Below are 24,566 nucleotides of genomic sequence, written 5' to 3'. Positions count from 1 at the left end.
TCGCCGCCCGCATGGAGTCCACCTCCCACGGAGATCCTCCGTCCTCCTCCAGGTCAACATCACGCACTCGACAAAAGAAGTCTCAGTCGAATCAATCCGCCTCCTCTTACTTCTCCTACCCTGTGACTCACGTGGTATCTGGACTCTACCGTCGACTCACCGACCCACCGTCCAAATCCAATGCCATGGGCCGCTCCCAGCGCGATTCCAAATCGTCTCTGACCTCTCCCAACGAATCGTCCTCCTCACTCTTTACCCCCGTTCGCACCGTATCGCCCTTCCAGCCGCCACCCCTCACACCCCTCACCCTCACCGGCGACCCATTCAACCTCCAACAACAGCTGCTCACGCGCGCCCTGGCGGAGGAAATCCGTTTGCTAGTCCCGGCTCGCCTGCAGCTCGTCGACACCTGGCGTCTAGCCTACAGCCTCGACCGCGACGGCGCCTCCCTCGCCACTCTGTATGAAAACTGTCGCGAGATCTCCAACCGCAGCCCGCGCGCCGGTTACGTGCTTATCGTCCGGGATTCGTCGCCCGCTGGCGCCGTCTTCGGCGCTTACATGACCGACCCTCCTCATCCGAACCCACACTACTTCGGCACTGGCGAATGCTTCCTTTGGCGTGCCAGCATCCTGCCCCCCCCGGGCAATCTGACTTTCGCTGTTGGCGGGCCGCCCCCGTCGGAGGACCTGCTCGAGATGGCGGGGCTGCCGCCTCCCCCGAGCGCTGATACCACCAATGTAGGTCGCTCGACGACCCTACGCGGCGATAAGAAAGGTGCGACGTCGGGCCAGGCCGAGGAGAGTTGTCTCGCGCCGCCACTTTCCGGCGGCGGGGCCAGTGGTGCGAGCACCCCGGATCGCATTCGATTCAAGGCGTTCCCCTACAGCGGCGTGAATGATTACATGATGTTCTGCGAGACGGGATTCTTGAGCTTAGGCGGAGGGTAAGTCGACTTCCTACTATCTCCCTGCCTGGTAGATGATCATCAGATGATGAACTAATGCGAATACAGAGATGGCCGCTACGGTCTCTGGGTTGACTCCAGCTTCGAAAAGGGCGTCAGCTCCGCCTGTCAGACCTTCGGAAACGAGCCTCTCTCTGACGAAGGCGATAAATTCGACGTCATTGGCGTCGAGGTGTGGTATGTCGGCGCGTGAGTTGAGCATTCAAACCTCAACATACATTCTTGTTGTCGCCGAAAGGATGAACAAAGCATACGATGGATTACCAAGACTGCCATGCCCGGTTGATCATTTTCAGTCTCGCAATTGGTTTCGTCCAGACGGACGTGGGTTGGTTCATTACCGACTCGCTCCGTCGGATTCTTTTCTTTATTTTGGCGTTGTCGTTTGCGTACATAATACCCGAACACGATATGGCTGGTCCCCATCGTGTCCATGCATCATTGCGAAATTCTATCTATATAGCCTTTAACGCGTTGGGAAGGACCAGGAAGCCCTATAGTTGGTATCATGGAGATGGCTACGGCCACCGGGGTGGTGCAGTGCTGAGTTGAGAATATTGATTGCATTGCATTGCCATCAACCATACAAAGGTTGGAATTGCCAAAACAAAAACTCTCGTGAATCGTAATCTTTGATTAGCTACCTATCTGGAAATTATAAGTTGCTAAAAGTGAAATTGCTTTAAATCAAACCGCCTTTCGCCAGTCTTGTCCGACTCAGCCGTCGTATCACCATTAATGAAAATCCCTAACTGGGGGTATGGGGTGTAAATAAATCAACCGGGAAAAAAAGATTAAAAGAGAAAGGGAAGAAAAAGCAACAGACAGTGCTACCACCAAAGCGATCAATCCTATCAATTCCAATTAATAAGGAGAGTTGACGATCTCATCTCGTCCCAGTCGGCTTCCCCAACGGGTGCTCCGGCGACTCGGAGTAACAGGAGGACCTGCAATGCTCTCGCGAGTGGGTCTCTGGAGGCTCTTCTTCGCTACCATGTTGACCTCGTTTGGCAGGGCGACGATGACATTCTTATCTGACCCGAATCGGAAGTTGTCCGCCATGACTTCCTCCGAGTATCGCTTAATGGTGTATGGGTCTTTCCGACCAGTGGTGACCTTCTTCAAGCTCCAGGTGATGATGAAAGGACCCGTCGCCGTGATGATAGACGTTTCTTCGCTGTCAACTCCGGTGTTGAAGCGAGCAGGGGTGAAAGCAATGGGCTTCTTGGTTTCATGCTGGAACTGGGCAACATGTGCAGGTTGAAGACCCAGACGTCGAGGTTGAGGCTTCGAGTCCTTAGCGAACGAGCGCTCAAAACCAAGTTTGCCTTCATTCTTTCCCTCCTTTTGGAGCGAGTCGATCAGGAGCAGATAGGTTCGGCAGGTTGCCAATACCCAGCGACCATCCGCAGACACATCCAGACCGATGATCGGCTCTCCAAGGGCAGGAATATGAGTCTTGGCGTTGATTCCCAGGCGGTCGAACATCCGAATATCGCCCTTGTTCGACGCGACAGCGAGGTATCCCTTCTCAGTCGTAGCAACAGACGAGAAGTCGTTCTTGCTGGCATACTGCTTCAGTTCTGCATCCACCAGTTTGTTCCCGGCTAAACGAGGATCAATCCGATATAGTGCATTCTGGGAAGCACCGATGAACGGCTGAGCCGAAGTCATTTGAGAGAATTTCTGAAGGGAAGTCAGCAAAAGTATTCCTTTTTGTCGGAATGAGACAGAGTGCGATACTTACGTTTTCAGGTGCGAAGGTGTGCACTGGGATATCGTCGTGAACCTTCCACTCATCGACAATCTTCCCGTATTCAAGGTCCATACGGTACAAAGAGTTGGGGTCGTCGCCGTTCTGGAGAATCATATTCGAGTCTTCCGCGTGCAACATGACCTTCTTCGGGCTGAACAACTTGCCCTTGGGGGTTTCCACCTTAGAAATATTGGTCGAGAACTCAAGGTTGTTGTTCGGAGTGTGTTTGAAGACACCGATCTTGGAGCCACGAACAACAAACGATCTATCGTGTTTATAGCCAACTGCAAGCTGAGAGTTGACATTTCCATCATCGTCGCGTGTAACCACATCTTCTTCCTCTTCATCGGTGTCATAACGTTCGCTCCGCTGACCGTCGTCCTGGTCCTCTTCCTCTTCTTCTTCGGCTTCTTCCTCTTCGGCCTGCTGCTCTTCCGCTTCGGTGTCCTCCATGGTGAGGTCTTGGAAGGCATCCAAAACATACTCCCGGTCATTTTCCTTGACCTTGGTCCACTTCATCTCGTTCAGCTGTTCCCAAAGAGCCTGCATTAGACCTTCCTGGAACCTCTCTTCGGTTGCTTGATCGTTGAAGCGCAGGAGCCAGGAGAACGCGGCGCCTTCTTCATCGTAGGCGTTGAAGATAAACGAGAGATATTCAAAGTTGAAAACGGGGTTGATATCCGCAACTACGGCTTGGCCAAGCCACTCTTTTTCTTCGCCACTAATTTGGAGCCAGTATTGCCAGTCACCGACTTCCGAAACGGTAGCCACAATCTTAGAATCCTGCAGGACGAAAGTGCCGGATTGGAAGTCGAAAAGATGCAGTTCCGCCGTTTCCTTAGCAAGAATCTCTCTCGCCTCGGGTTGAGCCGCCGAGGGAGGAGCCACGGTGGACTCTTCCCCATCACCGGCAGGCTTGATTTGGCCCTTGGCTTTCGCATATTCCACGTCTTTCGCCATGGCCGCAGTCGAGTCCCCGGACGCCGAGGAGTGGGTACGAGATTTGGTGGGCGAAGCGATAGGGCTCGCGGAAGGAATGGGTCGTTCTTCCTGGAAAGAGAACTCTTGAAGTTCCTGTTCAGTGGCCCGCTGAGCGGTGCGTCGGTATTTCCGTTCGTATTGGCACTGCAGCGCGGCCAACTTAAAGGTGGTTACTTTATCCGAAGGCACCGAAGGGTCGCAAACGAATTCGAAAAGATCGCCGATATCACCACTTAAATCTCTCCACGCCAGGATCTTGGCGCCCCCTTCGCGAACCTCGGAGCGGAAGTGTAAGGCCTGGTCAAAGAGAAAAGTTTTTTCGTCTTTATCCAAGCCGTCAGCTCCACCCTGTTCGTCGTCCTCCTCAGCTAGCTCCTCTTCACCTTCCTCGTACGCTCTCTGGATAACGAGTTGGTATTGGAAATCCTGGCCAGTGCGTCTGATGGAGGCAGCAGCGTCCTTGAATATAAGCTCGGAGTAGCCCTTGGGCGATAGAGGGCGAACTAGGTATAGTTGGCCTTGCGGGATCTCAATTATGGATTCCTTGGAGGTGTCTCCAAAGATGTACTTGCTCACTACAGGGAGGAGGGGTTGATTAGCTGATAAGATCCGAAGGTGTGACAAACAGGAGATGTGAATAGCAGAGTGACACAGTATGTGGAGGAGGGGTAGAAAGTGGGGTAAGAGGAGTAAAGGACGGAAAGCAGAGAAGACAAGAAGGGCTAACTAGGAAGGCTTAAGGACAGTAGACAGGAGGATCACGTACCGTTGCGGAGCATAAACATGGTTGCGGTTTCCCTTGCGGCACAAGCGTTGGTTGTTTGTTGTTTACTTTCAGCGATGGAAGGTGGGATGGGGTACAAATAAAAAAGCTATTTAGTGATAGATTGAGCAGAATAGGCAGAGACAAGGCAGCAGGCTCACTACCCGGTTGATAGCACGGCAGACCCCACGGCCTAGACAAGAGATAAGGGGAACGTTCAGGGAGGGCGACTCGACGGAGGGGAAGAGAAGAAGTTGTTGTGCTTCTGTTGATCTTCCGTCATCGATCGATCGTCGGTGGCAACGGCTGACTCAGCCACCCTCTGTTTTTGACCAACTTGATACAGTTACTGAGGAATGGTCGACAATCGTCAGAACACCGTTGACGATACAATCTCTAGCAAGAGATTCACCATACCGGCCACGTTTTATTTTCCTTCCCGGCTGCAAAGCCTACGGAGTGCCTTGGAGAGCTCGCCGGCGAACTCAGCTCATCGGAAGAACCCGACACTGAAACATTCCACCGACTCGAGTTCGACTCCGACTCGAGTTCGAACCATAATGACTGTCGACAATGCCGATTTGGATATGAATGGGCTATTCGATTGGATGCAGGACCGACATATACATCGGAAGAAAGCGACGGTCAAATGTCCGAAGAAAATCATTTGAAGCCATTTTCGATCTGCCTAAGCCGCTGTATGCCAATATTCACAAGGGTGCGAAAGAAACCCGACCTTGTCATTGGGTTTGAATGGCGATCACTGTCCCAAAATCAATATTCACCGTCAGCAAGTCCCGATCAGGCATTCCCTATCACAGGAGACGTAGAAACCGCATTTCCGATTTTTACGTTGGAGGCCAAATCAAGCGATCCCGAGCAAGCCCGACTTCAGAATCTCCATACGAGCGCCATCATGTTACGAAATCTGCGGCTCTTCTTTTATGAATGTCATCATAGTACCGACGGATTCGATAACAAAATCCATGTGGTCACAGCTACTCTCACACGCAACGAAGTCAATGTGTACGGCCACTCACAGGCTACGATGCTGGTATTACTTGGTACGAGCATTGTTTGATAGACTCTTGGAGCCTCACGAAAAATAAAGAAGACTTCTTACGAGCGAGAAAGGGCTTAGAGGCTTTGGTCAAGTGTGTCGCTGACTTGAATCGCGCCTGGATCATCCCGGGTCTAGAAAAGATGAAACTGCTTCCTCTTGAGTGTCACCAGGAGTTGGATATGGTCAGATCTTGTCGGTTTTTTGAAGCGATGATTCCGATGGTACGAGCTACTTATTTACCCTCATCACGGGCTCGAGGCACTCTATGCGTCAGCTTACTCCGTTCTATTTCGATTGGCATACGAGACAAAGGCGCTTTTCTTAGTGGGAACGGTATTTCACCCGAGTAATTTGCTGTCATTGCTGACTACGAAATAGCCATAGAAACAATATCATTTTTCCTTGGTATTTGCATCATATCTACAGAACATCATCCATCTCGTAGTTTCCACCCAAATGTTATCCTTCTTATGCCTCCTCAGGGGTCGCCTCTTCCGGATCATCCTCGGACTCAGCTTCTGCGCTATCACCACGCTGCACTGGATCTTCCGAGTCATGCTCTGAGTCCTTCAGAGCCCCTCCTTTTCGTTGAGGGATCACTTGCATGAACGCCTCACCCCAGTCCCTGACTTCCAGCCACTTGAGCATAATTTCCACCACGTGGTTGGTTGCCAGCACCTTGCGCGACGCCATCTGGATATAGTCTCCAATGGGTAGCTTAGCGGTTTTGATTCCTTTTTCCTCCGCCGCTCTGTAGCAGATCCCCTTATGCCGGTTCTTGTCGACCAGTCCGCCAATGATGTATGTGCTGTACGGCTTCAATTCCGTCAAGGTGTGAGGGCTGTCGCTGCTGAGGTAGATGACCTCTCCATCTTCCGGTTTGGCATCCGTCTTGTCGGCGAATACGCCGGCGAGCTCGCCGCCCTTAGGTCCCTGCATCAACCCCTTCGCCTGCTCGGCGCCAACGGCAAAGTCTTCTCTAATGAAGCTAATGCCCTTCCAGCTCTCGTGCGTCTTCCTCATCACGGTTTCAAACCGCTCCTTCAACAACTTATCGAACGAGGACATGATCATGTGAGCACGGTACGGAGATCGGACGTTGTCGGAGTAGGAGCGTGTAATTTGCGAAGCGAGGGACTTTCGCTCCTTGTCGTTCATCAGGTCGTCGTATCCGCAGTCCATGACCAGCGTCAGAGGGAGCAGAGTCGACTTTCGAAATCGGTGCCGGGTCGACTCTCGTTCTTTTCTCAACTTCTCCACCGCTTCCGGGCCTGCTTTCCGTGCCTCATCCCACTGATTGCGTACCCGATCCTTCTTCGCCTTCATGTATTCTTTGCGCTTCACCTTGCGCAGTTCACGCTGAGATTCCCAATGCTCTTGTCGGCGAAGTTTCTTCATCTGGTTCTTGGACAATTGGGGGGTTGATTCGCCGGTTTCGGCTTGCTTTTCTTGTTCATTTGCTGCACCGGAATCGTTGCCATCGGTGGGTTTGGAGGCATCGTTGCGCGCATCGGCGTCGTCGGAAACGCTCCCCACGGCGCCGGTCATCACAGGGACCGAATCATCCTGGGCACTGTCCTTTGCCAGTTTGGCGATCTTCCGGGGTCGCTCTTCGTCTGCCATAATGTCAATGCTGTAGAACACCCAACGTAGACCGGCGGGCTCAATGAGTGCCGAAAGAAAAAGCGCGGAAATCGAAGCAGGCGCGGCATGAAGAAAATCCAGGCCGCAGCCAATGGGAGCCGCCGCAGCCCGCATTACCAAACGGGAAGGACGCACGTGACGAGCCGTCCAACTTCGCTCGAGCATCATCGGCCGGTCTTCCCTGAGAATCCCTCCCCAGACTTCGATAAAGGGTGCTGCGTCCGTCTCTCGTCAAAATGCCTCAGGATATGCCCCCATCGGGGGGCTACGGGCCAGTCCAGTATAAGGTACGGTTGTTCAACGGCGATTCCCCGCCCTGCCCCGGCTTTGTCGGTCCCTCGGTCGCCCTGATCGCCCTCTATCTTTGAGGCCCTTGATTTCCCATGCATTCGCACAAGCATCGCCATCTCCCAGACTCAATTGCACGAATAATGGCTAACTCGGCACCCTCTGCAGCGAAACGTCCCCGCCCGCGGTTTCCGCCCCGTCTACTACCTCCTCGGAATGCACATGTTCATGGCCTACGGCATGTACAAACTCTTCTACGGTATCCGTGAACAGAAGTACGTGACATCCTCGATCGAAAAACCCCCAATTGACTTGAAGGTGAAATCCCCATTCCCAATTCCCATGCGCTGACTCTCCCTTGTCTAGCGAACTCGCCCGTGAGAAGATCTGGGGCCGTCTCCACCTGCTCCCTCTCCTTCAGGCCGAAGAAGACCGTGACCAGGTCCGTCGCTACTACGCCGACAAGGCCCGTGAGAAGGAGCTCCTCGGATCTGAGACCAAGGTCTACAACTCTGACCGGTACGTCGCTCCGATCCCTTGTGTACATATCAAGGGTGGACCTGAGACTAATGACCCATTCGAACAGCTTCGTCCGCCCTACTTATGCCTACATGCCCTCCAAGGTCACTCAATAAGCGACTGGAATTACAACGGGCTTGGGCTCGTTTACGTTATTCTCGCTTCTTTGTTTGAGTGTGCGATGCGTGAAACCATGATCCTATATGGATCTTGAGTGTCAAAAAAGGTCGAATGCTTCGACACGGAATTCTTCGAACCAGGAGAGAAGAGAGGTACCAGGAAAGTGGAAAGCAGAGCTGTATGATGTAGATATACCGTTTGAAAGAAATTAACTAGTCCCGCAATATATGCTTTTTTTTAGGTTGTTTTCTTAGAGCGCTGCTCAAGTCTCACGCTGGGGACCAATCCAACCGACCATATGAGGCAACTTGAAATCAGGACTCTCAACCGCTTTAAACAAAATTCATTGTCATGTTTCTATATTCTTTTATGCTCGTAATGCGGGGGGGAATGTAACAGTGCAGGAAATGGAAGTGGGAAACGTGGTGGTGGGAAGATAGTGAGCGCACGACACCAGACCATTATACTATCCAATCGAGGCATTGGATGGACAGAGACGGGAGACGGTTCTTTAACCAAACATGTCCGCTACCCCTGCCAGATCGGGTCCGTCATTGATGTCAACCTTGTTGTTGTGCTGGCCCTCCATCTCGGCGGTCATATATCTCTCCTGCAAGGCACTTCGAGCCTTGCGACGCTCCTCACGGCTGCCCAGGATCTTGCCTTGTTCGGCGATGCTGACCCCACGCAGGCCCTCTAGGAGATCCAAAACGAGGGCCCGTTGCTGCCGTGCTGCCGTCGATCTCACGAGGGCAGCTTCAGCATTGGCGACTCGCTGCTCATCCATACCGGGAAGGCTGAGAATCACCGAGCGCGGTGTCGGGCTGCTCGAGCCGTAGAGGACCCAGATTGAGGCAATAAGCTGAGCCAAGTCCTTTTGCATATCCACAAAATAAGGCTCATGTACAGATGTGATACAAGCTTTGAGTACTTCGGAACTGATGAATTCGCGGATCGTCACGGTCGTGGCGGACTGGTTGGGAGGGGCAAAATCTTGAAGAATGGAGCGAATAACGCGAGTGATGATGCTACAGCATCGCGTATCACGCATGCGAAGGGCATGAGTACAAAACAGCATGACGGGCTCAAAAATCTCGGGTGAGGAGAGCACAAAATGCCGTATCGAGTCAGAGAGTGCCGGTGCTTGCTGCGGAGCGCTTGGATCCGCCGGCTCTCCGTCGGGATCTATCCAAAATGTCAGTCGTCGAACTCGAATGCAAAGATGGCACTAGGATAGCTTACCTCCCCGTTGCGGGTCGAGAAGACTTGCCACCATGATGACCGCAGAGTATGTCAATTGGCGAAGAATGCTCTCTGATTTCATTTCGTCGGTTAAATCACCGTCAGCAACGCCTTCCCTTCGCTGTTCGATTATTTCCCACTCGGCGGTGACCTTTCGGTCAATGTTGGTGAAGAGGGTTGCCAGCATGGGAGGCAAGAATTGTGCTCTGAACCGAACCGGGCAGTCGTCAATCAAACATCTCGAAATATTCAGCAAGACTGAAAACTGGTGGGATGAGAGATAAGAAGAGTCTTTGAATAACGCCTGGGAAAGGGGTCCTGGAAGTTCAGCGAATCCATAGAAATTTTCTCTTAGCCTGCTCATGCTGAATAACATTGAGTAGCAGGATTCCCGAACCGCTCGAATTTTGCCCCTGACAGAGGATGCAAAGCCTTCAAGGGACACCCGAGAAGAAGTGATTCTAGCATAGAATTCGTCTCGACTGCCCGTAGAGATTCCCGCTTGCCAGAACCTATCGGTCAAGATGCGTTCAACAACGGCCCTCATATCAACCGACAGACCGTTCCAGTTCTCCGGGTTGTGGAAAGCATGTGCGTTACTATACCATGCGTTAGTTCAAAAACTTTCCCCCTGATTGCAAGTTTCTTTACCTAACAAGCGACAGCAAGGTCGGGAGTACGACTGGGATAATGTCATGCCAGACTCCACGTGCAAGTTCATAGGCAGGCTCATTCTTTTTCAATTTCTCCGTAGAGACAGCGAGCATGGTCTTAGTGCCTCGCAGGGGCAATTGCTGGGCAAAAGTCAGTGCTTAATTCAATATTAGAAGGGATGGCACGATTTTTTACCTGGAACTTCCTTGTCATCTCCTCTTGGATATGTCTACCTTCGTCATCTAGAGGCACCGAGGTCCAATCCTCCAGTTTCTGCGCCTGTCTAGTCTGCATATATGGTCCCACGCTTTGCAAGCCTAACATGTCACAAAACCCTCCGAAAGACGAGCTCATTTGTCGAAGCTCCTCTTCTTGCCACGCTTGTTTGATGGGCTCCACGAACGAGGACAATCGATACTGGCGAACCTGAGGTTCCACGTTGTTCGCACGTTGCCTGATCAGAAGTTAGCTGAAGGATCACCATTGGAGAATTGACAGGACAGTACATGATGATTAACAGGATCGAGATTAGTTCCATTTGTAGCTTGTCATCCACCCGGTTTGCCTGGCTTATCTCTTTGATTTTCGGTTCAAGCAGATCATAAAACGTCTATGGTGCCAGATTAGCATCATACGACCATAGAGAAAACTTCGGATGGTCTTACGGAGAAGTAATCGGCGTAGCGCATTGCAAGACGTCGAAGCTCATGGCTGGCCAGTCCGTGGAGCTCCTTCACGGCCTCCGAGTAGGCAGGAAATTCGGGTTGGTCAGGAAGGCGTGTCATAAGGATGTATTCGAGAACCTTCAGCGCAAAGCTGGGGGTCTTGTCAAGAGCTTTCGAAGAGACATCGACGATAAGTTTGATAATTCGCTGCTTCAAAATGGGGTCCTGTATCTCAATTAGCAACCTAAAGTTCCCTTCAACTATTACTTAAATCCTTTGGAGTCTAACCTCAAAATCTCTCTGCATCAATTTGAAAGTCCAAGTCTCCAAGATGTTTTCCAGCTGGCTTCTTTGTTGCTCCTGCGAAATCTGTCAGACTAGTGTATAAGAGATTTCCTGGGTATACATACGTCCTGCTGTGGCATTTTGCCGTGTGCTGCAAGCCATCTATTATATCCTCTCAGTAAAGCCTCGACGACGGCGAACTGGGTGTCGGCACGCATAAGGGGAAGCGAGCTTTTCGAAAAAGATTTTACTAAATGAATTTGTTAGCGAACATGATTACTTGCCATCAAGCCGAATCTCACCATTGAAAGGCTCAGCCCCACTGTAAAGGTTGTCCAGATTTCCATCGACGGTTGACAGGATGTGAGGGATGGCCTCTTGCGGTCTCTTATGGACGGTGGTATCGATGATGGCGGAGCAATAACGGCGATAATTGCCCACAAACGCGTGTCTTTCGGGAATGGTGTCGATGTCTTCGACGAGAAACACTACTGTAGGGTCATCGGAATCGGCTGGGAGAGACTCCCAGCGGACCAGCCGCTGGGTACAATTTTCTAGCAGAGCGGGGATCAGGCCAGTGACCAAATCAGTGTTTCCAATCCTCTCAGAAGCTAATAGTTTGGACCACACATGGAGAACAGGTATCGAAACTGTCAAGCTTCGATGTTGAATAACATTTAACATAAGGTGGAAAAAAAACGGGAGGTTCATGCCATGAACGCTTTCCAAAGAAAACCCCTTCTCCTCAAGAAACCCTGCGAGGTATGACAGCATCTTTGGGTGAGAGTTAGCATCCTACAGCACACTCAACCGCATAATGTTTTCTTCGTACCTCGGAGATCTTCTTCGAGATCATGTATCGTGTATCATCGATGTCATCGGGTCCCACGACAGACCACTCGTACAACTTCTGCAGGACATTCAAGTAGTCTGTTTCATACATCTTGTGTACGAGTGGCTGAAAGCTTCCGATGTCGATGTTGGATCTGCTGTACAAGGAGTGCAAGGCTTCGACGGCAGCCTTGAGAGAAACTTAGTCTAACACACCGCTATGAAGAGATCTGATAGGGATTTCTTACCAGCAAAACCTGCTCATCGTTGCAAGTCAAAGACATGGCTATGGTCGGAACGCAATTTGAGGAGATGATCGCTTTCGGGATCGCCCAGACGAGGACCGATTTCAGCGTTGCCAGCGCTTTGAGTGCCGCATCTTTCGCTTGCTTTGAGTTCTGCAGGTTCTCGATGCAGTATTGGAGGAACTCGCTTATGCGGGCAAGCCAGGAATCAGTGCCGTATCGTAGTTCAATGTGGTGCTCCCGCTTGGGATAGAACTCCTCAAAGACCGACAACGGAGTGAAGATCTCCACCAGGGCTCTGTTCAAGTCAGTCCCCCGCAAGGAAGAAACGGTGTCTTCACGGTAGAAAATGTCTTCAGACAAGGTTTCCAGGACGGAGAGCACGAGCTCCTTGTGCACCAGGCTTGCCTCCCAGAATTGAAAGAGGGTCTGATCCATGTCGATCCAGTCCAAACCCCAGCTTCTCTTTGCAACCTCCGCCCATAGTTGGGGGATTTTGTTGCGGATATACGGGGGATCTTCCGGGCGAATGGCTTCCGCCAGTTTGAGAACAAGGTCTTTCAACGCAAGCACCTGCTCCGAAGACGTAAAAGACGTGTGTCGCAAAACATGATCCAAAAGACCTAGACCAAAATAGCGAACCAGCGGATTCTGGTTGGCGCCAGATGCCAGGAGAAAGCCATTACGAGCTGCCGACTTGCTTTCCTTTTGCGACTCGACAAACGTCAGGGCCTCTCTGCGTAGATCATTCGTGGACGACGGGTTGTGGATGAGCTCCAAGGCGCGAACGATATCGGCCATGCGTCCTTCGGAGAGATCTTCCTCGGCCGCCATTGCTTCCAACCGAGCTAATGATTCCCCAAGTTCCAGGTTGGGTCTAAGTGATATGGGGGGAAAGATGAATAATTAATGATTACCTCTGGATGCCGTTTCAGTTGTTGTTGGACAGTATGCTCATGATCCAGATAATGAAGCACGGTCCGTTAAATATGTGTTTTTCTCTTTTTTTTTTTTTTTTTTTTTCCTTCTTCGTTTCTCCCGGTTTTGGCGAGTTCTCTCGTGGAATGTACTTTCCTTTCCTTTTGATCGGGGAGCGTTCAAACCACCAAACAGAGCGTAGGGAAACAAGCCGAATCACACCGGTCAGCTCCCGCGGGTGGACAAAACGGCAAGCGCCGTTCAGAAGAAGCAGATGCGGCTCAACGCCTGATGTCTGCCCGAAGGAATTCTTTTTTTAAATTGGGACTTAGTGGCGCAAGGGGGGAGGGGGAGAGACTAAGGCTTCTTCACGTGGTCAGGATGATCTGGGGCTTAGATCTTTCTAGCTTGACGCGGGTGTTGTTTGGTGGGAGGGAAGAGAAGGAGAGAGGGAGAGAGGGAGATAACAAGGCCCGCCGTTTGGTTTTTGGCTGCCTCGGATTTTCCACGCCCTCTCGCCGCAATCTCCACACGCTCACCGCCTTCTTGCTTCTCCTCCTTCCCTTTCCATTCAGTTCAGTTCAATTCAACGGGAATCTCCGTGAATGTTTGAATCTGGCTGCAGACTCACGTCAATCCTTCAGACAGCATCAACCTGCTGAGACAATGTCGATCACCATGTTATTTAACCGTTTGCAGGGTTCCCCGCACAGTTCATCCAGTTGGAGTGTCTGCCAAAGACTCTACCGCAGGTCTCCCGGCACATATAAGACCGATGGACGAAGGAGCAAAACATTACTCGTGGCGTAGTTGCGCCGAGATCTCCATAAACTCCCCGCAAGAACCTCAATGAGGGGAAATGATCCGACTCCGGGTTTCTTGAAGCAGAAGCTCCGCAGGAGACTTTATCCTGAATGCATTCATTTACCCAGCTGGAAAACCGCCCACAGATTGTATATAATAAGTGCAAAGGTCCACGGACATACTACAGGGAACTTTCTCCATGGAATTTGCAAAAACCCAGCTTTTATCTAAAACAATCTTATTGCCAATACCTGACCCACCATCATGCTAACTAGTATCATTCTACAAACCGTCCTTTTTGTAATTCATGCTGTTGCAGCACGGAACTCCACTTTCTCTAACCCTATCTTACCAGGGTTCCATCCTGACCCTAGCTGTATCTTTGTCGAAGAGCTAGACAACACCTTCTTTTGCGTGACATCGACTTTTCTAGTGTTTCCTGGAATTCCCGTTTACGCCAGCAAGGATTTGAAGAACTGGAACTTGATCAGCCATGTCTTCAACCGTCCTACGCAATACCCAGGTTTCGGAAAGATCCTGACGGCGAGTGGCGAAGGTGGTCTCTGGGCACCGACGATTAGACGCCATGATGGCACCTTCTACGTTGCTGTCACCCTTGTGGACTACTACGAACCTGAGAAAAGAACGTTCATAAATCTTGTTTTCAATTCAACAGATCTCTTCAACGATGATGCATGGTCTGATCCTGTTAGAATAGACATGCACGGTCTGGAGGCAATTGACCCCGACCTCTTCTGGGACGACGATGACCAAGCTTATATGCTCACCGGATGGGGGAAAATATACCAATCTGCCGTGGACCTCCAAACCGGTGCCTCGTCGGACCCAGTGAATGTCTGGAACGGTATAGGTGCCTCAAACCCGGAAGGACCGCATATGTATAAGAAAGACGGACACTTCTATCTCCTAATTGCTCAAGGGGGTACTGGACCCGACCATAGCGTGGCAATAGCGAGATCTGACTATGTCTCTGGGCCGTTCGACGGCTATACCGGGAATCCGCTCTTAACGGCAAAGGACACAGATAATTTCTTCCAATGTGTTGGCCATGCGGATTTATTTCAGGACGGCAACGAGAAATGGTGGGGGGTGGCCTTGTCAACGCGTTCAGGACCGGATCTTCGATCCTATCCAATGGGCCGAGAAACGGTGCTATACCCCGTCACATGGGACGATGAATGGCCCGTCTTGGATCCTGTCTACGGAAACATGGAAGGCTGGGGAAAGCCAGGGAGCAGCCAGCAGCCGTCCAGTGGTCAACATGCCACCGAGGACTCAGAATCTGTGGACTTCAAGCCGGGCTCATCTATCCCTCGGCATTGGAAGTTTTGGCGCTTCCCAGAGCCATCATCATACACGATCTCTCCTAAACACCCTAATTCCCTCGAGCTTTCGCCCTCCAGGTCAAACCTCACCGGAACTCTGACCGAGGTTCACCCTATCACTCTAATATCCCGACGTCAAACCGCCAGTCTCTTCAACTTTAGCGTAGACATTAAATTCTCACCCATGGAGGTCGGAGAAGAAGCCGGTGTGTCCATCTTCATCACCCAGCTCCAACACATCGACTTGAGCATCCAACTAGCCAAGAATGGCAGCCATATCCTGCGCCTCCAGACAACAGCGTACGGTAAGCCGGATCTTGAACCTCCAGCGCCGAGAACGTTGAATATGCCCCGTTCGTGGATCGGAGAAAAGTTGCGCATGTACATCGAGGCGAGGGATCCGACAATCTACTCATTTTACGTGGTACGTGCAAATAATCCGCTGGACGTGAGGCAATTTGGCAATGTCAGTGCGGAATATGTGAGTGGGGGTAGTGGGAGCTTTACTGGTGAGTATAGATTCATTTCATCTTTGGAGGAGTCCGATTGCTGATGATGTGTAAAGGCACCTTACTTTCTGCGTACAACACGAATAATAACGGATCTGGTACTGCAAAAGCTTGGATCAGCCGTTGGAGATATTTATCACTAGCCCAGGAAGTTGCTAAAGGTGTCTTTGAGCCCGTGGATAACATTTAGAGATAATTAATGGCACTTAGGTTTATCACAAGGCTTTAGGTCTACCATTGGTGCTTGAATATGATGGGAAATACCATGACACAGACATATGGTCAATTTGATATGGTAAAAACGACTATGGTGGTATTCTGAAAGTGAGCATGTGCGAAAGGCATTATTTGCCTGGAATTATCGCAGGCTTAACACATTAAGGAATGGGGGAAATAAAAGAAAAAGCGGATCTCACAACTGAGCCTAATAGATATCTGAACCCGAAATGCGCCACTAAAACAATGATTCCATAACAATTCGCGGCCGGATTACATGACAGAGCAACCTCCACTCTGACACTGCTCAAGATAGGTCACGTCCTCACTGGAGGCGCCACCTAGTTCACCAGGCTTGCGTTTGACGCCTTGAACTTTGATGTCTTGTTCACCGGCCGGATGCCACCATTGAAGCCGCTGTATTTTCAAGGAGCTGACTTCCACGTAATCGATCGTCCATTCCCCGCTGCTGACCGAGACCACAGGGTGCTGTTCGGGGAAATGGAAATTGGGTAGGTAGATCTCGGTGGGTGTCCTATCTTCAGAAGAGCGTTCATTTCCGGTCAGGGACATGGTGAAAGTGCAGTTGCGTAGATCAAATCCGTATTTTGTGACAATGCCATTCGTCACAATGGGACTTGGTCGTATGTACGCCTCTGCAGCACGGAATCCGACGTTGTCTTTGATCAGCTGAGAATGTTCTGTCGATATAGACGGGGACCGAATAGCATCCTTCAGGTTCCCAGGTCCAACATGCTGAGTCTCGATGTTGCTTTGGCTCTCCGAGAAAGATGGAGACCGAGGGTCTGAGAAGGGTTCGCTCTCAAGCACCAAGTTCTTCCCGTTCGGCAGCTCCGGGTCGTCAATAGAGAAGATCGACAAATCCTCACCATTCCAGTTATCACCCCATTCATGGTTGTTCTGAGAAAATGTCAATAAGCTGCGTCCCAGAAAGCTGCTGGAGAGTGGCCAAGGCGAAATATCCTTACCTGAGTGGTGTAGAGCCATAAAGTAAAGCCATTTGCCGTACTGCCTTCGATAGCGAAATGATTGGCGTCCATCGCACTAATTTGGCTACTGTAGTCTCCAGTCCTGTATGCATGTTTGTCATCCATGTCGTAGGGAATGCCAATTTCGGTAAGTATCATGGGGTGGTTTCCCATGTAACGGAGACTCTCATCTCTAAGGAATTTCAATTGATCACGCAAGCAGTTTCGGATAGCCGTCTCTCCAATCTTTACAGCAAAGGCAGGCGTCAGATATTTCCCGCGAAGCACTCCGATCACGTCCACATTGTAGAGTCGGTTCCTACATCTGTGAGCAGTATTCAAGTAGCATGGGGGAAGCTTTCTTACCAATGTTTCGTCAACAAGGTGAGCCCATCGTAGTAATGTACAGCGTGGACCATGTTGGGGTCATCGTCAAATGTTCCCTTCAAGTCGGGGGGAATTTCCATGACGGGAGGCTGGCAAAGCATGACGGACTCAGGCCAAACACTCCTGATGGCATCTCTGTACGCCCTGTAGTGCTCAAGGAAGTAGGAGTTGGTGAATTTATCGTAGTCCAGAGGCTCTCCAGTTTTGGGGTGGCTAGCGAAATAGGCTTTCCGTAGTAGCTGGTCTGACGATGGGTCCCACACTCCATGTTGAGCCCACAGACATTCACCCAGTTTCCAGCCCGGGTCTCTAGTCCAGCCATACTTCTTGTCATCGTAATCTGCGGGGAGCCATGCAGAAACACCCTCGGGGTCCACGAGTGCCTTCCCTGTTTGATGAGGACCGAAGCCGCCAAAGGCCCAAGTCGTCTCCTCACAAGCGCGACCCGATCCCGTCAGGAATGACTGGAATGGCGATGGAGAGGTCCCTAGCTGCAACTGTTGATCCGCTGGAACGACGGAGAGATCCTGAAGACCAATAAGCCCTCGGTGAGGTTCGTTCATGCTCTCCCATCCAATGACCACTTCATTTTCAAGATCGCCGGCGTCGTGAATTTTCTGTGCTAGGTATTTGCAAGCAGCGATGAAATGACCTTGGAGATAGTCCTGGATATTGACGCCGTCGATGATCGCCTTGGGAGCAAAGTCACGCCCCGCCCAGAACATTGTAAAGATGGTCTGACAGACCAGGCGGGTGTAGTTCGTACTCCAGATCATCTTGGGGAATTCCTCGGGGTGGTCATAGGTATTCTGAACCAGGGCGGCTTCGGTTTTCTTGAATGTCCGGGGGTTGAGTCCTGCCGCGTACAGAGTCCAGCCCGGTGCACCAGATCCACCCGAAAGTCTTGACCACTGCATGTGTTCAGTAAGCTAGGTCAGCGGAGTGATGATAGGATATAAAAGCATACCACATCCTGATGAGGGTCCATAAACACGAAGAACTGGTACTGCTTTGCAATACGAAGGACTTCGATAGTAAACGCAACCCAGTCGTCATCATACTTTCCAGGACCAGCATGTTCGATCGCTTCCCAAGTGAATATGTATCTTATGGTGTTGTATCCCCATTTCCGCAGTCGTCCAAAATGTGTATGCGCCTCGTCAAGGGAGAAAGGTCGGCCGACGAACGAAACATTGTCGGTGTCGAAGAACTTATCGGGAACGTAAGAGGGAGTATCGGGGTTCTTTGGATATTTGGATTCGCCAGCAACATTGATTCCCCTTATGGTGATTTCTCGATTCTGAGGATCCTTGAAGGTCTTGCCATCGATGCGAAGTCGAAGAGGAGCCATGATCACCAACTGTGGTCAGGATTGTTCCGTTAAAGGAAAGAATGAGCTACCGATGGATGTGAGGAAGGTTCCCGGAACGTTGGAGCTAAAAATAGCCCCGGTCTCGTGGCAAATAGGCTGTGGAACAAGAAAGTCAGCATACATGAAAGCATTCCATCCAGTGAATTGTATCTAGATCCAGACTCTGCTGACCTTCACACAGCTAGTTCAAGACGACCTGCGTCAACAAGAGATTGCCAACCAAGTGTGAGAGCACCGTGACAAATATCAAAATACCCAGGTAATACCCAGCACCACTTCCGGGGAGCGGAGAGACGATCCAGCTGCAAGGGGCAGATTGAAGACAAGCAGAGCGGAGAGGAGAAGAAGCTCGGGAAGAGGAGAGGGCGATAAGCGGCCACGAGATCGGCCCTCTGACGTATCACCCGCGGTCGGCCTTCCCCACAACCGCACCTTTTCGCATCCCGAACAGGCCATCCTCGTCCAACTCATTCCGTTCACCAATACGTCTTTGAGGCAAGGCCATGCTGCCATTGGGTTAGGATGTCCAACAAGGCCGCTCTCAAAGCTGTGCGCACAGCGCTAGACTCGAAGGATTTCGAGCAGGCAGCCCAAAAAGCTAGCGATTTGGTGAAGCAGGAACCTCAAAATTATCATGCGTATGTTGAAGTCTACATTTAAGGACATCCCCTGCATCTCCTTGCTAACCCAAGACCCTCGTTTAGGAATGTCTTTTTAGGCCTTGCGCTGGACAAGCTCAACAAAACCCAGGATGCTGAGAAGGCCTATTTCGCAGCCACTCGCGTGAAGGACAATGAGAAGACCGCATGGCAGGGACTTATCAGCCTCTACGAAAAACAAGGAAGTCTGAAACTTGACTCGTATCGCGAGGCAGTGTTGAAACTCGGTCAAATATTCGCTGAAGCGTAAGTCCGGGGATTTTTCCAGAAGCATCCCATCGTGGCCCCCTCCCCGCTAATCGTATTTTAGAGATGACAAACACCGCTGTCAAGATGCCGTGGATAAATTCATCAGTTTCGCCAAAAAGCACGGCAGTCGTTCTCAGTACCGAAAAGCAATCGAACTGCACCTCCCTTCGAGCCCGCTGTACGACTTCCTAGAGGGCCGTGTCCCGCATCCTGCGCATACATACCTTCGTCTCATTGAGATGGCCGAGGCAGACGAGAAGGAATTTATAAACCGGGAGATAGGCGAGCGACGTACACGACTGGGAGCCAGAGTTGACCAGGTTACCTTGGAGGTCAAGCGAGAAGCTTTCAAGCGGAGTGAGCTAGAGCCACTCTATCGTGGAATTGTGAACTGGTCCCATGACGACCAGGTTCGACGTACGTACGAGGAGAAGCTGTTGGAACGTGGATGTGATGTTCTTGCAGTTCTTCCTGCAAATGAAAAGGCCGACAAGCGGAATGAGGTTTGGCAGGCCGCTCGTGACATGGTCATTATCAAACACCCTTTCGAACTTGCCTGGAGAATCTACATCGAGTGGCAAGATATTCAAAGCTTTTCGGAGTGGGACCATGGGTTTTTGGAGGACTTCATCGAGTTCTTCCCAGAGCATGGCCTTACTAAAGTTCTCAAGGGATTTTTGGCCAGTGACTTCTCTCCGTTCCCCAAGGACCCGAAGAAGCGGAAAGGGTCGAAGGACTCTCAGCAAGCAGCGAACGACCAAGATGCCGATAGCAGCAACGGTGAAACAGTTGAGCTGGCAGCTCAGGATAGCTTGATATTGATGGTCGAAGGTCTTGAAATGTCCTCCTCATCTGTTGTCGCGCATAGGATCGTCGGTGATGTCTACTTATCGCTGGAAGAATACGAAAGTGTGGCCGATGTAGCCCGGAAAGGGCTAGACAATCTCCAGTCACTGGTGAAAATGTCTGGGATGAAACTCCAGAATACGACTGATTCGATGAGAATCACACTTTCGAATGCCTTGATTTATTATCAGTCTCCAAGAAACCACCCAGAGGCAAAACGCATCTTCGAGGAGATTCTCCGTCGAAACCCGAAATCGACGAGCTGCTTACTGGGAATTGGTCTTATCCTCAAGGTCGATGAGGATTACGTGGAGGCCGTCAATTTCCTGGGACGTGCTCTAAACCGGGATCCGACCAATATCAAGGTTCGGGGTGAGCTATCCTGGTGCAAAGCGCTCAACGGAGATCTCGCATCTGGCCTCGAAGGCCTCCAGGACGTCCTTTCTGAATTACAGTCCACACGCTCCGAGAACCGAGAATTCAAGGCTGAAATCCTCTACCGGTTAGGGTACTGCCAATGGGAAATTGATCCGTCCTCGTCCGCTCGTAAAGATCGCACTGGTGCCTACGCCAGCCTTTTGTCTTCAATTCAAACCAACATGAACTTCGCTCCTCCCTATACTCTCCTCGGTCTGTATTACGCAGATTACAAGAAGGACAAGACGAGGGCCCGCCGGTGTTTCCACAAAGCCTTCGAACTGTCAGCCTCTGAGATTGAAGCTGCAAGAAGACTAGCAAAGACGTTCGCCGACCAGAAGGAATGGGATCTTGTTGAAGCAGTGTCTCAGCGGGTTGTCGACTCAGGCAAGGCCAAACCGGCACCCGGTTCGAAGCGAAAAGGATTCAGCTGGCCTTATGCGGCTCTGGGAACCGTTCAAATCAACAAGCAGCAATATTCTAAAAGTATTGTCTCGTTCCAAGTAGCCCTGAGAATCTCACCGGGTGACTATCATTCCTGGGTGGGCCTGGGCGAGAGTTACCACCATTCTGGACGGTTCATCGCGGCCACGAAAGCATTCGAGCATGCTCAGCAATTGGAAGGCGCACTATCCAGTTCTGATAAGGAGCAGATTTGGTTCGCACGATACATGCTGGCGAATGTCAAGCGGGAACTTGGTGAATTTGAAGATGCTATTTCGAGATACGAAGAAGTCTTGAGCTTCCGGCCAAACGAGTTTGGTGTTTCTATTGCCCTGCTTCAAACGCTTACAGAAAGCTCATGGAAGAGTCTTGAGCTCGGACTTTACAACGACTGTATTGAGTTGGCGCGCAAGGCCATCCTCGTGGCGACGTCGCTTGCCCTCGAAAGAGTCGATATATTTAACTTGTGGAAGGGCGTGGGAGATGCTTGCTCGCTTTTTGCGTACGTCAAAGCGAAATCAGGACGGTTGCCGATCAACGAAGTTTTCACCTTGCTCTCTACTCAACTCGAACCTACGGCCTTTGACATTCTTGCCGATGTCGACGGGGTAGGCCAAAAACACCTTTCGCTGCTCAAAGATGAAAGCAACGAGGAGTCTACGCTGTCTGATAAATGCATGTATGCCTCCATTTTGGCGTATAAACGCGCCATCCATGTCTCTGTGCACGACGTGCATGCTCAGGCGGTTTCTTGGTACAATCTTGGCTGGGCAGAATACAGGACCTACAAGTGTATGCAGGCTGCTGCGGGCACGACGGGCCAGAAACAGTCGCGCAAATTTTTGAAAGCCACGATGCGTTGCTTCAAACGTGCTATTGAGTTGGAAGCAGGTAACTCTGAATTTTGGAATGCTCTGGGTGTCGTGACCACCGGCATGAGTCCCAAGGTAGCGCAGCACGCTTTTGTGAGAAGTCTCCACCTGAACGACCGAAGTGCTCAGGTTTGGACTAATATAGGAGCGCTCTACCTCATCCACAATGATATTCAACTGGCAAATGAGGCATTTACTCGGGCGCAATCAACAGACCCAGATTATGCCCAGGCCTGGATTGGCCAGGGTTTCCTGGCGCTTCTGTTCGGGGATCCGCGGGAAGCTAGAGGCCTCTTCGAGCACGCGTTCGATATCTCTAGCTCCTTGTTGGTGTTGCCAAAACAGCAGTATGCTCTCAGCCTGTTCGACCACCTCATGGCGGATTCCTCGGTTTCCAATGAGATCTCGCAATTGATCCAGCCCTTCTTTGCACTTCATCAGCTCTCTTCACAAAACCCGTCGGACCTTCCCTTCGTGCATCTCTCTGCTCTTCTTGCGGAAAGGATTGGGGAAATATCCGATGCAGAAACCAGTCTCCGAACAGTGTGCTCTGCCGTTGAAGCGGAATACGAGGTGTCCGAATCAACTTCCTCACTTTCAAGATTTGCACAAGCGAATGCAGATATCGCACGTGTTTTACTGGCACAGCATCAATTCGAGGAGGCTGCGGAGAAAGCCGAGATGGCTCTCATGCTATCCGGTGAGGAAGACGCCGAAAAGTTCGATCTTGAAACGAGCAAGAAATTCCGTTTGTCGGCACACCTGACCGCTGGTCTGGCGCATTATTATCTGAAGTCCATGGACAGCGCGATCGACATGTTCCGCGATGCTCTCCAGGAGGCAGACAATGCACCGGAGGTTGTGTGTCTTCTTGCTCAAGTATTATGGGCAAAGGGCGGAGAGGAAGAGCGGACTGTGGCTCGCCAGCAATTATTTGACTGTGTCGAGGCCAACCCCGACATGGTCGGGGCCGTTACACTTCTCGGAGCCATTGCAATCTTGGATGCAGACAAAGATGTTATCGAGGCAGTCGAATCGGACCTCCAGAACATGATTACGAGAGACGATATTGAGATTCACGAGCAGGCAAAGCTCATCAAGCTGTTGACGGCGGTCTCCGCGTTAGGATTCAGCGACAACTCAGGCGTTCCCGAAGAAACAAGACGCGTGGGCGAGGCCGCTGCCGCCGTGATGAGAGCACCACATCAACCACAGGGCTGGATGGAACTGTCAGCGGCATCCGGAGAGCCATACACTGCCGAAATGGGCGTCAAGAGAGCTTTGCGGAGCGTTCCCCCTCGTGGCCGACTCGAAGCCGAGGACCTGTCTGCTGCATTTGCTCAGACTGGGAAGGCGGGCGATGCTTTGAGAGCCATTATGGTTGCGCCCTGGAAGCAATACGGGTGGGAGGAATTGAACCACGCGACGTCAACGACAGCATAGACCTGAGAGTCCCCAGAGGAGTTATGTTATATAGGTAGATGACTTCTCTGGACTAGATTAAGAAATAAGTTAGTTTAGAAACGCATCATGAAGAAATAAATGCAATGCATTCACACGTACCTCGATCAATTCAGACCATTTTCGCTTCACTGCGTCTGCTCTCCAGCTGCTGCTGTAATCCTCGCCAACAATCTTTCCTTCCGACCATCTCTCCAACTCAGATCCATCGCATCAATCTTTCCTCCAAGAATGGTCACACACTCGGGCGTCAACAGCATCATTCCTCGCGCAACCGTCACATTACGCAAAAGCAACTTCGCTCCGATCGCGAGCTTCCCAATGCCAATACCATGAACCTGTCTCAATTCCACGGCCACGGCCTTTGTTCCCTTCGCGTCTTGAACAATCAGTCGATGCGGACCATTGTTATTCCCCAGCTCGTTTGAACCAGCGGTACCGTTCGCGCTGTCGACACCCTCCCCTCTGTCTTCGCCTACATTCACCGTCCGCACGATCTCCCGGCCCCGTATCGCTTCTCCTCGTTCGACGCGCTCGATGGCCTCGACTTGGCTCCATAGACTAGAGCCGATATCTTCGATGTCCAGGACCTGCACCGGAATCGGGCCCTGGATCCGTCTTTCTTGCACTGTAGGGTCGGATATTTCGGCGGGGAGTAGCGAGGACGGGGAGCTGGTCGTCAGGGAATCTCTGAAATCTGATGCCAGGACGCGAAATACAGCGGTTTGCGTCAGGGCGGCGAGGGGCACATTGCGCTGGTGGGATGTGGATGCTACGAAGGTGTTGAGCCAAGACGAAGAGACCGGGAGGGATTTGCCCTGTAATTGAGCGGATATTTGCTGGTTGATATTGGCCATGAAGAATTTGGAGGACCGAATTGGGCGACTAAAAGAGTGTTGATTGTTTGATTTGCGGAGGATGAAATGACACTAAAAAAATCCGGGGAACGGACCACCACCGCTTCCTGATTTGGCCAACAATCAGTTAATCAATCAGTCGCATCTCCTTTTCCTCTTCCACTTCCTCGTCCACCCATTGTCTCGCTCGTCCTTCC

At 51.2% G+C, this 24,566-nt stretch overlaps 9 protein-coding genes across 9 annotated transcripts; 4 read left to right on the top strand and 5 right to left on the bottom strand.

Annotated features, from left to right (window-relative positions):
- Positions 1 to 11: 11 nt before the first annotated feature.
- KD926_007957 (putative oxidative stress response protein Oxr1) lies at positions 12 to 1,160 on the top strand (the record flags this gene model as incomplete). The annotated part of the gene is made up of 2 exons (XM_053102955.1): positions 12 to 946; positions 1,016 to 1,160. 2 exons carry the CDS (start codon positions 12 to 14, stop codon positions 1,158 to 1,160), a joined length of 1,080 nt encoding a protein of 359 aa, XP_052960522.1.
- Positions 1,161 to 1,831: 671 nt separating this feature from the next.
- Positions 1,832 to 4,489, bottom strand: KD926_007956 (uncharacterized protein; the record flags this gene model as incomplete). Its single annotated transcript, XM_053102943.1, has 3 exons — positions 1,832 to 2,653; positions 2,715 to 4,279; positions 4,471 to 4,489. The coding sequence occupies 3 exons, from the start codon at positions 4,487 to 4,489 to the stop codon at positions 1,832 to 1,834; spliced, it is 2,406 nt and encodes an 801-aa protein (XP_052960521.1).
- Positions 4,490 to 5,998: 1,509 nt separating this feature from the next.
- On the bottom strand, positions 5,999 to 7,342 carry trm10 (tRNA (guanine(9)-N(1))-methyltransferase; the record flags this gene model as incomplete). The annotated part of the gene is made up of 1 exon (XM_053102933.1): positions 5,999 to 7,342. The coding sequence occupies one exon, from the start codon at positions 7,340 to 7,342 to the stop codon at positions 5,999 to 6,001; it is 1,344 nt and encodes a 447-aa protein (XP_052960520.1).
- A 68-nt stretch (positions 7,343 to 7,410) lies between these two features.
- KD926_007954 (putative NADH-ubiquinone oxidoreductase subunit GRIM-19) lies at positions 7,411 to 8,097 on the top strand (the record flags this gene model as incomplete). Its single annotated transcript, XM_053102922.1, has 4 exons — positions 7,411 to 7,461; positions 7,631 to 7,737; positions 7,829 to 7,981; positions 8,049 to 8,097. The coding sequence occupies 4 exons, from the start codon at positions 7,411 to 7,413 to the stop codon at positions 8,095 to 8,097; spliced, it is 360 nt and encodes a 119-aa protein (XP_052960519.1).
- A 515-nt stretch (positions 8,098 to 8,612) lies between these two features.
- Positions 8,613 to 12,857, bottom strand: KD926_007953 (karyopherin MSN5; the record flags this gene model as incomplete). Its single annotated transcript, XM_053102911.1, has 11 exons — positions 8,613 to 9,286; positions 9,344 to 9,942; positions 9,995 to 10,137; positions 10,193 to 10,451; positions 10,504 to 10,607; positions 10,663 to 10,887; positions 10,951 to 11,022; positions 11,073 to 11,197; positions 11,250 to 11,721; positions 11,780 to 11,968; positions 12,027 to 12,857. The coding sequence occupies 11 exons, from the start codon at positions 12,855 to 12,857 to the stop codon at positions 8,613 to 8,615; spliced, it is 3,693 nt and encodes a 1,230-aa protein (XP_052960518.1).
- A 1,152-nt stretch (positions 12,858 to 14,009) lies between these two features.
- Positions 14,010 to 15,790, top strand: KD926_007952 (xylosidase : arabinofuranosidase; the record flags this gene model as incomplete). The annotated part of the gene is made up of 2 exons (XM_053102900.1): positions 14,010 to 15,600; positions 15,657 to 15,790. The coding sequence occupies 2 exons, from the start codon at positions 14,010 to 14,012 to the stop codon at positions 15,788 to 15,790; spliced, it is 1,725 nt and encodes a 574-aa protein (XP_052960517.1).
- A 299-nt stretch (positions 15,791 to 16,089) lies between these two features.
- Positions 16,090 to 18,543, bottom strand: KD926_007951 (sterylglucosidase 1; the record flags this gene model as incomplete). Its single annotated transcript, XM_053102889.1, has 4 exons — positions 16,090 to 16,737; positions 16,806 to 17,124; positions 17,172 to 18,103; positions 18,160 to 18,543. 4 exons carry the CDS (start codon positions 18,541 to 18,543, stop codon positions 16,090 to 16,092), a joined length of 2,283 nt encoding a protein of 760 aa, XP_052960516.1.
- A 543-nt stretch (positions 18,544 to 19,086) lies between these two features.
- KD926_007950 (SKI complex subunit tetratricopeptide repeat protein SKI3) lies at positions 19,087 to 23,494 on the top strand (the record flags this gene model as incomplete). The annotated part of the gene is made up of 3 exons (XM_053102878.1): positions 19,087 to 19,202; positions 19,269 to 19,469; positions 19,534 to 23,494. The coding sequence occupies 3 exons, from the start codon at positions 19,087 to 19,089 to the stop codon at positions 23,492 to 23,494; spliced, it is 4,278 nt and encodes a 1,425-aa protein (XP_052960515.1).
- A 146-nt stretch (positions 23,495 to 23,640) lies between these two features.
- Positions 23,641 to 24,369, bottom strand: KD926_007949 (OB fold domain-containing protein; the record flags this gene model as incomplete). The annotated part of the gene is made up of 1 exon (XM_053102867.1): positions 23,641 to 24,369. One exon carries the CDS (start codon positions 24,367 to 24,369, stop codon positions 23,641 to 23,643), a length of 729 nt encoding a protein of 242 aa, XP_052960514.1.
- Positions 24,370 to 24,566: the final 197 nt, after the last annotated feature.

Source organism: Aspergillus affinis (genome assembly GCF_023601865.1).
Source record: "Aspergillus affinis strain CMG 70 chromosome Unknown NODE_4_length_623078_cov_86_301200, whole genome shotgun sequence".
NCBI classification, from domain to species: Eukaryota; Fungi; Ascomycota; class Eurotiomycetes; order Eurotiales; family Aspergillaceae; genus Aspergillus; species Aspergillus affinis.
This window is presented reverse-complemented; position numbering and strand designations above follow the sequence as displayed.